Below are 15,709 nucleotides of genomic sequence, written 5' to 3' on the forward strand. Positions count from 1 at the left end.
GCAATTTCCTGTCTCTGAGCATTTCAGTCTTAAAAATAGAGGCCCTTCTCAGAAAGGGAGAAGGATGGTGACCAGACTGGTGAATGTTTTGGCTAAATGCGGTTTACCAGATCCTGTTTCTTAAAAGCCTTGTCTTCTGCACTCGGGAGTTGCCAGCCATACATGTAGCTGCCCCAATGCAAACCACTGGTGCAAACAGGCTAATCCACAGTTTGCACTGGTGTGGTTTACCCCAGTTTCATGCTGTACCTGTGCAAATCACTGCTTGTAATGGTTTAAGCTGGCTATGTGAGGTGCATGCTCTGGTGCAGCTGTCCTGGTGGCTGGGCCACAAGGGGGTACAGGCAATGCTCTTAAATGCAACTACAGTGACCGACTGACTATTTTTAAAGTAGCCTTTGTCAGCTGCTTCCCAAACTTTGCTCCAACTCAATACAATTTTTTTGCAACTGGGCAGGAAGATGATCAGGACTTCACCCAACTCTGTAAGCTTCTGCGGGGCTGGCAGACAGGTGTTTTTAAAGAGGACGTAATCCAGGAATAATTCCATTTGGTCAGTTAATCCTTTTGTGACCTCTTTCCTTGGCCCGGAGCCTAGTCCTTTTAAAGTGCTTGGCAAAACTAGTGTGGACGTTAGTGGGACACGGGAGTCAGGCCCCAGGAGTCTTAACACGCCTCCCTTCCCAGATTTATTGGCTGACCTTGGCTAGAAAAAGGAGAGAGCATGAGTGTTCGTGGGAGGGTCTCTTCTCCCTCCTCCACTCCTCATTCCAGGGGTTTAGGAGAAGGTGAACATAGCCAGAAGTACCCTGTAGGGTCCCTAATCCTAGGGGGGAAACAGGGTAATCAGTGTGAGTTGGAGAGAGAAAGGATGGCAGCTGTATTTTCAGCATAATCACCTTTCACTGGTGGGTGTCAACTCAAGCATTATAAATGCTTCTAATTCTTGCGTGGGCTGCAGGGTTAGAAAGGGGCGGTCCATACGCTCCAGACATTTTTGGCCGAAACTTTAGGGTGTCAGCTAAGCCCAGTTTGTATTAGTGTCGGAATGGGATGGAGGGGAAGGCATTGGAAATGGAACGGGAAGGCGTTTGACCCCAGATTTGCTCAAGGATGAGGTTGGTCAGGAAGGAGAAGCGGAATCCTGATCCTGAGTGTGCCAATTCCTCCCCATCCTCTGAGCTTCAGGGGTTATTTTTCCAGCACAGCCATAATATGCCTGGAGTAGGAGCGCCCTCTACAGGGCAAAGTGAACCCTTTTGATTTGGATCCCGACTTCAAACCCACAAGTAGGACAAAGTAGTTGGGAGGCAAGATTCCTTAGTATGTGAGTTTGCTACTTAGTGGGACCCACTGGAATTGGGGACTAAATGATTCACTAGACTCTATCCCGCCCTGCTTATTTCACGTGTGTTGTGCAGCTGAATCTGCAGTTGCTTTGAGAAATCCCTGCCTTGCTCAAGGTTGGGGAGGCTGCAGAGACTGCGAGGGGGCTGGGGGGAGTGATCCATTTGGGGGAAGTGGGCTCGTTATCCAACCAACCAGCTGAACTCCTTGGTGGGAAATTCTCTCCCTCCTTCTGGACGCCCCCCTCCCCTCCACTTTCCTGGCCAGTTCTTAGTAGAAATGAGCTGAGGGGGTGATGCTTGGATCTGGCTTAGGCTTAGGCTAGGGTTCAAGGCTAAACTGGAGTCCAGCCCCAGGGGAGTCAGAATATTATGAGCTAATCTCATGAGATTTCCATTCTCTTGGACCTCAATTTAGAACTGGAAAATTGGCCCCTTTCCACTTTGGGTCCAGTCTGGAATCTGAAGTTTTAGAGTATTGAAATTCAAAGGGACCTGGTGGGAGAACAGGTTTTCCAGTCTGCGCTCACCCCTAGTTAAGGATGGGGAGAAGAGACCCTGCCATGGCATAGCATCGCAACATGAACCTAGGATCGAAACAGGGGTGCAGCCAGACATATAGAGGGAAAGTGGTTGTTTTAAAATTTGGACTGGAGAGCAGTGGTGGCGACTCCTCCAGAACGGACAAGGGCTGCAAGGGGCTGGTTGACGGTCTGACAGTCTTAGTCTATTTGCTGCATATATTTCAACCCCCTCCATTACTGTTTCCCCCCAAGGGTGCAAAAGGGGTTGGACTGTATCTGGACAGGTCTCCATTAGCATTCTCAGCCCCGGGGCTCTCCTAGCATCTCCATCGCATGGTCCCCTCTGCTTGCTCATCAGTGCCTTCTGCTTGCTTTCTCCTTTGTGTAGCATGGGGATGGGGTGGGCATTTCCCCTTCCTCCTTCATCTCTTCGCCTTTGCTGCTTGCTTTCTCCCTGGCCCCTTCCTTGGCAGCTGTGCTTTCCTGTCCAGCATGGCGCTTCTTTTGGATGAGAGAGGCTGGTAAGTTTTTGTGTTCCTTTTTTTGCCTTTCATCTTCTGCAGCACGATAGGTGTCCTGGGGTGAGGAACAAGCAGCGAGGAGAAGGGGTTGGCATCTGCTGTTTTATTTAGGTCAGAATGATGGCCCTGTCTAGCAGCAGAGAGCATTATGGGCAATGCAATGCGTATTGCCAGTCAGACAAAAAAAGTCCAACGCCAAGAAACATTTTCCCCTCCCTACCACATCCCTGATGGGAGTTGTATGTTTCTCCAGTGGGTCTATGTTGGGCCCACACTGCAATTGGGGCTAACCCGCCCCCAGGCATAGCTGGTAGTGTCTGCCAGCCCTCCCCTCCCCTCCCCTTTTCTGGCCAAATATTTACCTCTTCCCACTAAGTCCCTACCAAAAAGGTCTTTTAATCTAAAAGAGTTAAGCTCTGGCCCATTTATTGTTTTCCAATCTAACCACTAATCTCACTGCAGCCTTAACTATGGTCCGGAGCCACAAACAATGCTTCCATAGTAGAGAGCCAACAGCGTAACGGAAAAATCCCTGTTTCCCTCCCCACGCTTAATACCCAGATTTAAACTTTTCTGGGGCAGCTCCCCCGTTTGGCAGAACACCCTCTACAAATGGGGTGTTGCACGTAAAACAAATATCCGAGTCACCTGTAGAAAATCTTGCCCTTGTCTGGTGTGTGGCAACGGGGGAGCTTTGAGAGCTCCTGGCAGCTTTTTCCATAGGGTTAGAGTCTCTTCTCTTTCACTGTGTTGGGCTGAGAATACGGGCCCCGCTTTGAGCTGCTGGATTCTCTTCCTTTCTCTGCTCAGCTCCCCAGTTCTCCTCTGGCTCATGGCTGCTTCTCTGTGTCTCCCCAGTCCATTATTCATGACATGTCTTCATCAGCTTCTGCTTTGCTTAGTCCTGTGTTCCCATGGGCAGCTTGCCATTCTCCATCTGCTAACTCACTGGGAGTCTCAAACCTCTGACACGCCTGCATTCTCCCATAGCAGGGAGCAGCATGTGCCTGTAGAGGAACTTGGGTTGAACACCAAGACAATGCATAAGTTACAAGCCAATAAGTGGGTGTAAAGCCAAAACCTGGTGTAATTTATATGCCAAGGGGCCAGAAGTAAGCATAAGTCTGCCTCTTGCTCCACTTTACTCATCACTTTGGAGTCTGGCCCTTTGGGCAGGATTTTCAGGAGCTGAAGGGACGTAGGCCTGGTTTACACTAGAAAATTCAGTCAGTTTAACTGTCAGTCAAGGGTGTGAAAAATCCACACCCCTGAGCAATGTAGTTAAACCAACCTGAGCCTCGGTATAGAAGGCACTAGGTCAACAGAAGATTTCTTCCATCAAGCTATCTACCACCTCTCAGGGAGGTGGATTACCTACACTGACAGGAGAATTCCTGCCGTCAGCCTAGGTAGTGTCTACACTGAAGCTCTGCAGCTGTGCCGCGGTAGCGTTTTATGTGTAGACAAGCCCTAGGAGCACAAGTCCTACTGAAAGCCAATGGGGCTTGTGGTCCTAAATCATGTAGACTCTTTTCAAAATACCACTTGCCTAGTGTCCCTGTGAAACGATGGACACTACTACTTCCAGAGGTCACTTTGTGTATTTAGCCTTTAGACTTGTTAACTCCATGCTGCAGGACGCATTTGGACTCCCGTTGATTAAAGCTTGTTCCATAGCCCTTCATCTTCCCTCTTCATCTCTCTTTCTAAGCGTAAATGGTCTCTGTTTTCTCTACACTGAAGCAGTCTCTCCACGCCTCACCCACTGGCAGAAGCAGCTAGAGAACTCGGATTCAATGTGTCCTTCCTCAGCCTCAGCAAAACCTCAGAGTGCTGTGGTGAATCAAGGGAGAACAGTTAAGGTCCCAGCCATGGGGGGCAGTTAGATTTACTGGGCACCCCTTGCTAGCCGGACCCTGTACCAAATTTAAGATGGTAATTAAAAAGGGGCTCAGTACCTGCAAGGGATGGTATGGAGGAAAAGTGGTGGTGGGAACATCCCTCACAGGAGGAACTGGGAGGCCAAAGGTGGGTTGGGATGCTGAGAGAAGCTCTTCCACTCAATGTCATGGTCTACCCAGTTCCAGTGGCCCTTCTTCATTGACATCCCATCAGAATCGAGTGTGTTTTCACTTTGGACTGGGAGGGGGTTGGCCCTTCATTGAGCCAGCCAAGCTTCTGCTTCTCCTTTCTGGATTTCACCGACGCCAGAGGCTGAGCAGCTGGCGCTCCAGGCAAAGTCAACGCTTCTGAAAGTCGGGCCCTACGTGAATCAGCTACTACCGTATTCAGCCTGCAAAGGCATTCCTATCTCTTTCAGTGAGCAAACGGGACCTGCGCTGGGAGCTACACCATATCCCCTGAAAGTCTGGGTCCGCTCCTCAATGTTTAGCCAGGGTTAATCCAAGTGCTTAGTAGCTGGCCCATCTGGTGTGGTTTTCATGTGTCTGAGGGACAAGCTGACCTCACAGTGCCACACACCTGTCCCCTGCAGCCAGTGCGTGGAAACTGCCTTCCCCTTTGCTCAGTCAGCACTGCTTAGGCTCTCCTGCTCTCCCTGGAGGCTGGCAGTCAGTCCCATTTGGATGAGGAAACAGAGCCACAGAAAGCCTAAAAGACTCTTCCCAAAGCTCCAGAGGAAGTTTCAGGTTTCATGTAAACCCCGATGTGTTCGGGTTGGAGGGTGGAGGAGGGAGGCATTTGAAATGGAAAAGGAATGAAAGGGACTTGGGAGATTTTGGCTCCAGTCCCACTGGCCAGTTGCTAGATGGTGCTTCTCCCCTGATTCTGTGTCCTCTCTGGGTAAGCTGTGGTGCCACCATTTCCACCCCACCCAGCCTAATTTCTGGACTGTAGGAACTCCTCCAGCGGGTGCATAGTATGGAGTCCTGTTATCTCACATTGACTGGAGTGACTTCTACACCCTTCCTGCTGCGCCCCGGCTGTGCCAATCAGCTGTGGGAAGGGGCGGTGCTGGAGACCCCACCTCTGCTCTACCTGTGAAGTGGGAGGTCCATGACCAGAAGTCTTGATTCCCTTCACTCAGAGGGGACCAAAGAGCAGGGCCAGAGCATTCCATAGAGTTCTAATGGCCTGGCCTGCAGCTGCCCTCATCTCTACTTGGGAGGTGCCACCCATGGAGACTGCATGTCCCCGCCTGACAGCATTCTGCTGGGATCAAGGTGGAGCATGGCCTTCTGGGACCTGCAGCATCCAAACCTCCCCCCGTGCTAGATGAAGGTGCCTCTGCTAAACCAGCTGGGTGCAGTTCTGGGCGAGTTACCAATCTGGCCCTTGGGCAGGGGGCGTCTGGACAATCCCTGCCCCAGGTGTGGGGATAGGCCTCCCTGTAAAGGAGGAGCCTAAACTGAGCCTTTAGCACCATGTGAATTCATGTGCAGTCGGGTTAATGGTATTTGGCATAGAGAGACTTTGTAGCCTTGAGATGAAAGTGTGGGGTGAGGGGTGTGGACCTCCATTAGCGACTCTGTTGAGGACACTCTCAAGCTTTGATGCCAGGCCCGGACAGAATGTGGCAGCCTGACTCTCCCCTTCCCAGGCTTTTTGGGATGAAGGGCAGTAAGGGAGGGGGCTGGAATATGAGACATTTAAACCTGGCTGCTTTTTGAAAGAGGTGGTTTGTGCTTTAATCATCTAACAGCTGCAGTGGCCAGGGTCCTAGATGGAGAGGTCTGCTGAGAGGCTCCCCCAACGTGTACAGCCACGGGCCAGTCCAGAACAGGGAGTCTGGCTTCCACCTGTCCACGGGAATGCAGGGCAAGGTTCTCATTTACGTTACAGTCCCTTTACCCCATGCTGGCACCTTAAAGAAGGTGTAAATGTGATTTACTCCTACTTTAAAGCCAGAGCAGAGTGGTATAAAGGGGGCTAGTGTAAATGGGAATCTGGGCCATAGGGTTTGCCCTACCAGATCACAACAATCTCCCATCTTATCAGCTACTGCCAATGACAGGATTCCAGACACCTGAGGCTTTGGATAAAGGGGAACCCCCACCCCCCGGGGATCCTCCCCACCCAGACACTCACAAATTGATACACTTAGCCAGATGGACAATGCTGTACCTTTCTGGCAGTGGAGAGGAAAATCCTTCTTGGCCCTTACAGCAATCAGCTTATTCCCTGAAGTATGGAATCTGATTCTCCTTCTCTTCCCAACCACGGCAGGATAATGATGACCTGACCCCCCGCACAGTGAATCCTCCAGAGCGGTTATCCCCTCTGAAGTATTTCCTTGTATTCTAAACTGGGCAGCCGCTGAGCTTGCTTGTGCTCAGCCAGGTAGCAGAGAAGCTTGGCTGATGCTCAGTGTGCATCTCCAATCTGGATCTAGCCCATAAACTAGGCTCACTTACCTGTCGGGAGGTGAGGGCAATTTGCACGGAGGGCCTGTACCCCTGCCTGATGCTGAAGACACTACTACGCTATAGGTCTGGAGACCCACTTCAGCTGAAATTAGGAGCAGAAATACGTCAAATGGGACTTAGTCTATGAAAGAAGTGGCCATGCAGCTGAAGGGCTGATGCGTGTTTGGGCTCCCCTTCCTACCCTTGAAGGTTATCCCTGCCTGCTCTGACAGACATCCTATAAAACAGGGGTAGGCAACCTATGGCACGGGTGCCGAAGGCGGCACACGAGCTGATTTTCAGTGGCACTTACACTGCCCGGGTCCTGGCCACCGGTCCGAGGGGCTCTGCATTTTAATTTAATTTTAAATGAAGCTTCTTAAACATTTTAAAAACCTTATTTACTTTCCATACAACAATAGTTTAGTTATATATTATAGACTTATAGAAAGAGACCTTCTAAAAAGTTAAAATGTATTACTGGCACGTGGAACCTTAAATTAGAGTGAATAAATGAAGATTCGGCACAGCACTGCTGAAAGGTTGCCGACCCCTGCTATAAAAAGTATGAACAGTGGGCTAGAAACAAAGCTAAGCCTTTCCAAGAATGGAGAATTCTTAATGGTTCGAACCAGAGAGCAGTGACAGAACTGCCTGGCTCTGGCAATGACTTGATATGAGACCTTAGGAAAGTCATTTAACCTCTCTGTGCCTCAGTCTGTCCATCTATAAAATGAGTCCAATGCATCTTCCCTACCTCCTTGGCAGGTGCTGCTGAGCTTTACTGCTCATAAAGCAATTTGAGATCCTCCAATGAAAAGGAGAGTAGTTGTGTTTATGGATTGCCTCTCACACGCCCCCGCCCCCCCCCCCCCCCAGCCTGCGATGTGACTATGTCCTGTTTAATACAAAAGGGACAGGCAGCGCTGGAGCAATAGGTATTTTTTTGGAGGAACATTTTAGAAAGAACAGTCTTATTCCTCTTGTTTTGCATGCTCAAGCCTGCTGCCGATAGCATGAGAATGTTCGCAAAGCAGTCACGTGTTCACCACAAGGCTTACTTCCCCCAGTTGGCTTGGCATGTACTGAGGAATATTCAGCCAGGCAGGTAATCCAGTTGCTCTGGAAGGGACAGTGGGTCCACTCAGAATAGGAGCTGCTGCAGCACCCAATTTGTAGGATCAGAAGGGTCTGAATTGGATTGGGTACCAATCAAGAGGGCATGCAGTCATTTGGCTTACTCTGGTGTTTGGGTTTAGACTATCTTGCTGCAATTGATGAAGCAAAAGGCCTCTTACTTTGAGGCACTACAGTCTGCAAATGGCTCTTTGTGATTCAGAAACTTTCTTTGCCTCCCCCTCCAGCACTAAGTCCTTTTCCCTTGCTTGTTACAAAAATAATTAACAAACCAAACTCAAAAGGTGAAATGACTGAAATGAATTCTCTTCTTTTCTCCTTGTTTCTCTTTTTGCAGAACTGAAGACTATATGAAGTTATCCCTAGCCTCCTCCTAAAGGCTTTTCCCTTGGCATCTTAAAGGCTTGAGAGAAATACCAAAACCAACCAAACACACAAACAAAAGAAAAAAACAATAAACCCTCAAAACTCGGGACTTTCTCCTTGGCTGAAGTTGGGGTCTTCAAAATAACTCCTTGTGGTATCAAGGTTAAGGAGAATCTCTTGCTTGGGTCCCTGGGCACAACCAGGCTAGAGCCGTGACTGGAGTTGTGTTTGGGGGGGTTCAAGACCTAATATGGGACTGAGACCCTCCAAACAGAACCCAGAGTGGACACCAAAAATTCAGTGAGTCTATTGAGTTGTGTTAATCACACTCTGTCTGCCCTATCCTGACACCTGTATTGTTCCTTTAGAGGAAATGGGCAAAATCCGGATGATGTCTTAGATCCACCCAGATGTTTTACCTGAGTATCCAACCCATTTCTTCCGGGGACCAAACTCATCCTTTAGCTTTGAAAATTACAGCTGGAGATTTAAAACATTGTTTAGCAGTGGGGGTGGGGGGTGGGGAAGGGGGTTTGATAGACTGTCACTGGACTGACTTAATCTTGCTCTGTAATCATTTCAGCAGAGAGCTGATCCTTTAGTTTAGGTAGAGGGAAGACCTAAGAATTGAGATTGGTTTGTCTTGTAGCTCTGCTGTTTGTGGTGACTTCCCGTTTAGGAGCCCAAGCTTTGTTAACAACTGGTAGTGCCTGGATTTACTTTTCCCTGCTCCAGTTCCTGAGAGGGAGAGGGTAGAGGAGGTAGCCCTGAAATTGAGGACTCCCTCTAGATTATGATGAGTTTCTGGGGGTGCCGACAGTGTTTCCCGTTCCCTTCTCCACACCACCTTGCTGTTCTAATACCCCCTTCTCTTTCCCATTCCTTTTTGTCACTGTTGCTGGCCTGCCTGCTTTGCCCGAGGTTCAGCTCCTCTTCTGAGACTTGTCATGTACAGGAGATGAGCTCTGATGGGCATCAGCACCCGCTCCATTGAGATCTAACTTCAAATAGGGTCGGGTTGGTTTGCAGGAAGTCCTTCCACGGGAAGAGGGTTTTGAGTCCTCTGCTAATATCACTTCCTGTCCTGCAGCATTACAGCATAGTTGGAATCTGTCCTCCAAGCTTCCCTTCATTTTTGTGGAGAGGCCGCCTCTTAGCTAAAGCTTCAAACATATCAAAAACCAGGCTGCTTTGTTTTATTCCTACACAGACAATACTTGAAACTATTTACTCGGTCGTTCTTTGCAGCGCCTGGGTTTGGGGAATGTTTGTCTGTAAAAAGGGCTCATTTCACAAATGGCCAGAGGCTTCAGCTTTAAGGAAGCTGCCCCTTCCAAGCCGGTAACTGCTAGCACATTAAATGGATTGCTTATGAATCCTAGACACACAAGGCCGCTCTGCTTCGAGGTACTCAACGTGACTGGCCATTCTGTCTCCAATTTGTGCTGGATGGCAAATTTGACGTTCCAAGCGTGTGACTATGCAAAGAATGCCTTATATACAGATATCTTTAAGTTATATGGCAAAATGTACATCAGGCAAGCAAAGTCTATAGCCAAGCCCAGATTTTGCAAGTGGCAGCGAGTTAAGCTATTTCTTTAACAACAAAAAAGGCTGTCTAGGTATTTTTTTAACTTTTTTTTTTTCATCTGAAGGTGGCTCATACACAGGACTGTAATTCTAGTGGCTTGAAACTGTAAATTGCCTTTGTTCAGTTCAATAAATCTTTGAATAGTTTATTTGGATGGGCATTGTGTTGTTTTTACCTTTTTTGCTTTTTTCCCCTCCTCCTCTCTTCCACAGAACTTGTCTAGTGGTGATTTATAGCATTGCCTCTGGATCACACATCTTTCACTGCTTTTGCTGCCCTAGCAGGGAATTCTTATTCACGTGAAAATCCCCAATAAGGACTTGTTGTCATATAGAAAGTGGAGGAAGACACTGTCCTTGCTGCAGCAAAGTAATCACGGTGCTTTTACAGGGTGTTACTACTGTGGAAAGCAACAGAGAAATTATCAAGTCTTACTCAGCAGATTTGCTTCCTATATGTGCCCAGAGTCAGGACAGAGGGCCAGACTGTGATGTCACTCTGTGAATAAGGGTATCTTACTCCACACGTAGTCCCATTGACTTCAGTGGGAGCAGAGTTAGGCCAATACTGTTAAAAATCACACCCTGAAACCTTTTGATTTTACTTCTGTTGGAGCTAGGCAGAGTCAGTGGAGCTGGGAGAGATGAGCTGGACTCTATTTTTGCTCCTTCACCATCCGTAGTATTCGTGAAGTTCCAATTGCAGAATCTTTGGCCAAGATTTTCATATGTGACAAGTTTTATTTTGGGACCCTCCATTTTTGGGTAGCCAAGACCCTGTACAGCAGGAGTTCTCAAACTGGGGGTCAGGACCCCTCAGGGGGTCGTGAGGTTATTACATGGGGGGGTCACGAGCTGTCAGCCTCCACCCCAAACCCCGCTTTGCCTCCAGCATTTAGGATGGTGTTAAATATATAAAAAAGTGTTTTTAATTTATAAGGTGGGTCGCACTCAGAGGCTTGCTATGTGAAAGGGATCACCTGTACAAAAGTTTGAGAACCACTGCTGAATGGGGACCTGATTTTCAGAAGGTGGGTGCTCAGCACTTTCTGAAAATCAGGCCCATTTACAGGGTCTCAAGTTAGGTGCCTCAAATCATTAATTACTTTTGAAAATCTTGAGTTGGAATTTTCAAAGGGCTAAGGGAATAAGGAGCCCAAATACCATTGATTTTCAACAAGAGTTCAACTGTTTTGAAAATCCCAGCCTTAGCCTGTTTTGTAAGTGATGAGTGAAATCCAAGTGCATTGATATTGGGTTGAAACAAAAACAAAGCAAGCAAACAAAACATGTTGAGACTTTCTGTGACTGTACTAGAAAAAGTGTATTCGTGTTTATCAGTAGATGTAAGGAACATGCACAACCCTTCCAGTTCCAGGTTGTGCTTCTGAAAGCGCCTCCATTCACCTGTGACTATGGCCCATCTCCTACCTTTGATTTTGTTTTTTAATGCAAAATTCCCAGTGGGATTGCTGTTGATGGATCAGTGCTGTGCTCTTTTGTTTCACACACAAATCGAACCTGTTTCTGTCTTCTCTAGGGAGAGAAGGGAGGTGAGGTAATATTTTTTTATTGGTGAAAGAAACAAGCTTTCAAGCTACACAGAGCTTTTCAGGTCTTTTGTCTGCTCTAGGCAGGAGAGCCAAGGACTGCGTGTAATAGGTGGGGAACTTGCTGCACTCTCAGGGAGACTTGCAGTGAGACCACATCAGTCCTGTAACCAATCCCAGCTACTAATGAAACAGTACCCTCTCCTCCTTCCCCCTACAAAAAATTAGGGGTACGTATAACAGACTATGTCCATGTGCTAGGTTCAGGGCCAACTCCTGATGCCCATTACTCAACACTGGAAAAAAAACCTAGTAAACCCCAATGCAAGACTGACTTCTCTCTCTGATCACTTATTTCCCAGTAGCAGACTAACGGCTTGTGTACACTTGAAAGTTAATTTGGATTAAGGTCATATTTAAAGTGCAATAACTATTCTAGCATAACTCCATGTGTGGACACTTATTCCAGAATATGAGCGTCTGTATACAAGCCCTAAGAAAGCTCAAAATAAGGGGGTATGTCTTGGAATAAAGCTGGAATAAAGAGTTGGAGAGAGAGAGAGTGTGTGTGTGTGTGTGAGAAAGAGAGAGAGAGAAGTGGGTATTAAGGGTCAAATCCTGCTCATTTTATATGTGCAGGTTTGCTGAAGTCAGCAGGACTCGTAAGGTGAGCGTCCTGTCTCATTTGACTCCATCATTGCTGTTCACAGTGCCTCTTGGAGAGTGGCTATTTCTCCTTTTACTTTTCTTCTTGACAGGGTTCAGAGAGAGCAGCTGACTGTCATCTTCAGGCTCATGAAGGAAAACAGTGAGACATTTGGAGAGATGTCTGAAGGAGAAATGAAGGAGCAGCTTAAACTTTATGACATGTAGGCTCACAGCCACTACGGTCTGTGGCCTGCCTACTGCCTCAGCCCTTGTCATTCAAGACACTGGAGACTGTAGTGCTATAAAACTGTCACTAAATGCATAATCAGTTTCATATTTTGGATGGTTTGCAAAAATGTATAGGCCTCTTTGAAATATTTCAAAGACTTGTAATTTATATCCCTTTTTACTGGTTTTCCTAAAGGAGCTATTACTGTATTTTCATCTCATGCAGAGAGATTTCAGCTCTTTCTGGCCAGTTAGTAAGAGCCAGACCATACAACATGGTGACATTTGTAACTGTGTTCTGACTATGCTTTGTAAGTAAGTATTTCTTCACTCTGATCCTCCATCATCTTGGTGTCTAAAGGAATCAGAATAAAGTAAAACAGCAGCTGCTGCACACCCTAACATGGATAAAATGGGAGGTTACCCTCTTAGGGTCTGTCTGCACTGCAGCTGAGAGTGTGCTTCCCCGTGTGCACAGACACACATTAGCCTGAGCCATGGTGGTACAGGAAGCAGCTTGGGCTAGCCACACAAGAACAATCAACTCCCTGTGTACATACTCGGGCAGCTAGACTGAGCCACTGCCCAGGCCAGCACAGCCACACTGATATTCTTGATGCATTAATTCAAGCAGAGCTAGCATGTGTCTGTCTTCCCACGGTGGAGAATGTGCTCCCAAATGCAGCATATACACTTAGTCAGGATCATCCCTATTGATTATTCAGACAGTATGGGGCTGATGTCAGATGATTCACTGAGTTTTTTGGCTGGAAACCAGTGATTCTGAAGGAGGATAAAGCTACCAGGCACAGTATGTGAATAACTTCTGCAAGTGCATTTTTGCGGTCACCCAGACCAAGTGTCTCCTTATGGGTATATACTGCATCTATAATCACCATTGAAACCTACGTGGAACAGAATGTTCAGTCAAACTATATTTCATGCAAATAGCTTTTCCATTCCAGTTTGGGAAATTTCATCCTCCCCCTCCCCAATTTTGCTTCTCCATAAAAGTGTGGGACAACTGCTGTTTTTCTCATCACATAATGCAGCAGCAGAAAATGCCACTTCCATTAGAATTTTTGAGTGGGAGCAAGACAATGGCCATCTTAGAAAATGATCTTTGGTCAGAGGCAAGAGGATGGGAAGCACAGTGAGAAACTGATTTACATCTACGTCATAGTCCTTTGTGAGAGAGTGAGGGAGAGCAGGTTTTAGATTTAGTTAAGGTAGGTTGTAGTTGTAGGTGGAGGATGGGGGTCAGGTCAGGTGATGTAGTTGATGGTGGAGGAGACATGGCAGAATGTCCAAAGTTTGGGAATACTATTCCTTGGATGAAAAATGGGCTTGTAATGTAATATTCAGTGTGGATCCTAGCCATGGTCCTGGGCCCCATGTAACGAACAGAGCACACTTCAAGAACACACATAAAATGGGGTATTCGGTCCTGCTGCTGGGTGCCCAGCCATGCTCTGCCAAGAAAGGAGAGCCACCAACATAGATGCCAGCAGGCAAGAACACATGTTGCAGATTGTAAGGTCTTTGTGGAAGAAACTGTCTTTGTTCTGTGTTTGTGCAGCCCCCAGCACAATGGGGCCTGGTCCATGATTCAAGCTCCTAGGTGCTATCATAGTACAAATAATAATAATAATTAATAAAGGGGCATCAGCATCAAGAGGGGCTGAATTAGACATTTCTCTCACACTCTGGTTCCCAATCCCATTGTTTATTAAATAAGTAGCCAAATCTAATGCACTGGTACTTGGATTAGGAATCTGTTTCAGCTTCTCGTATCTTTTACAGGTACGTCCCTTTCTCCTCCAAACACTACCCTTTCAAAACAGGTCAAGATGGTTCCTGCTGATCCTCCTGAGTGCATAGGATCTGCCCATCAGTCAGCATGAAGAAATACCACGTAACTTCAACCAGGTAACAAAATCCACTGGTAAACACTGCCAAAAGATGCACTGAAATTATTAATAGGAATTACTATGCCCAATTTGGATTAAATTTTCCTTGATGTTTGTGGGAAACTCCATTTCATGGAAGCTCTGTGAATTCACAAAAAAGGGCACGTTTCAAATGTGTTTTATTTCATTATAAGTATTTTGAACAGCTCTGGCCAGACATTGGCACTTTTAGTTCATCAAGAAAATTGTAGTGCATTCCATATATTTCGTATGCACCAGTTTCTCTCTTCTTTTACAAAATCTTTTAAATCCCTTGACATCGGGACATTTCCTAGTTTATGCCACTGCTGATGTCACCCAACATCCATTTAACTTCTTCCAGCCCATTCTAAGGAATAATCGCTTTAAAAACTAAGATTTCCTTCTACTAGCCCTTTAGGTTTGAGAAACCATCTCACTAGCAGAACACTTCCCCACGTATATTCCATAATACAATAACATATAACTTTTTAAAAACATCTTTCTAATTTTTTTCACTTGGGTGGAGGACTTGCCTGCAGGCATATTTACTACAAGATCATGCTGGCTTAACCATGAAATCATGGTTTAATTTGACTTTCATGTCTGAAAATCCTGTAGTTTCAGGATTATTCCTCTGGCTTTTTTTTTTTGTTTTTTTTCCTTTACATTTGGGCTGCTTCTACACAGCTGGAGTTCTGAAAATCTCCTAACAATACACTATCCCTGATGACAGCAATGGTAGAAGCACCAGCGTAGCCCATCTGCTGGCATTTTAACCCTTGTCCTGTCTAACCTTGTTTAGAGGTAGTTGACATGGATGGTTAAAATTCCAGCAGTGGTTGTGTAACGGTGAAAGAGTCTCAGAAATTTGCCAGAGCTAACAAGGCCCAAATGTAAAAAGTAATGAAGCCAATTAATCTACGATCTCCCTGAGCTACGCTAAGAGCATAATAGTTAATGGGATTGTGAGATTAGAACCCTTTGCCATTTTAATGTTCAGTTTCTTAACATGTGGGGAAAACAGTGTACTTTCTTAGAAAGCTTTAATAAAGATAAGCCTGTTGTACATCTATCTGATAGTAGTTTGTCTTGTAGAATAGAAACACAGAGTTCGAAGGTACAAAAACTTTGGGGAAATTCCCTTCTTTAATAAAGTGACTACAAGTTTCCTCTCCACTTCTGATCCATCAAAAGGGGCATGTCTGCACTGGGAAATTTACCAGAATTACTATACCAGTATAATTATAGCACTGTAGTTATACTGGTATAAAGACAGTCTTATTAGGAATAACAATAGCCTTTTTCTCCTAAGCTAAGGCCTTGGCTACACTTACAAATTTGCAGCGCTGCAGCAGGGTGTGAAAACACACCCTCTGCAGCGCTGCAAATTGCGGCGCTACAAAGCGCCAGTGTGGTCAAAGCCCCAGCGCTGGGAGCCGCGCTCCCAGCGCTGTCCGTTATTCCCCACAGGGAGGTGGAGTACGGACAGCGCTGGGAGAGCTCT

At 46.6% G+C, this 15,709-nt stretch overlaps 1 protein-coding gene across 4 annotated transcripts in view; it reads left to right on the plus strand.

Annotated features, from left to right (window-relative positions):
- Nucleotides 1–15,334, plus strand: part of MXRA7 (matrix remodeling associated 7) — a 51,709-nt gene extending 36,375 nt beyond the window's left edge. For 2 of the 4 annotated variants that reach the window (XM_044984473.1, XM_044984472.1), the window contains exon 4: nt 8,230–10,009. In XM_044984473.1, coding sequence (XP_044840408.1) covers nt 8,230–8,269 — 40 coding nt within the window. In that variant the 3' untranslated portion in view covers nt 8,270–10,009. Of the gene's footprint in view, nt 1–8,229; nt 10,010–12,156 lie in introns of those variants that run through there. The other 2 variants (XM_044984470.1, XM_044984469.1) reach the window with 2 other exon arrangements.
- The last annotated feature ends 375 nt before the right edge of the window (nt 15,335–15,709 follow it).

This window comes from Mauremys mutica, chromosome 12 (genome assembly GCF_020497125.1).
Source record: "Mauremys mutica isolate MM-2020 ecotype Southern chromosome 12, ASM2049712v1, whole genome shotgun sequence".
NCBI classification, from domain to species: Eukaryota; Metazoa; Chordata; order Testudines; family Geoemydidae; genus Mauremys; species Mauremys mutica.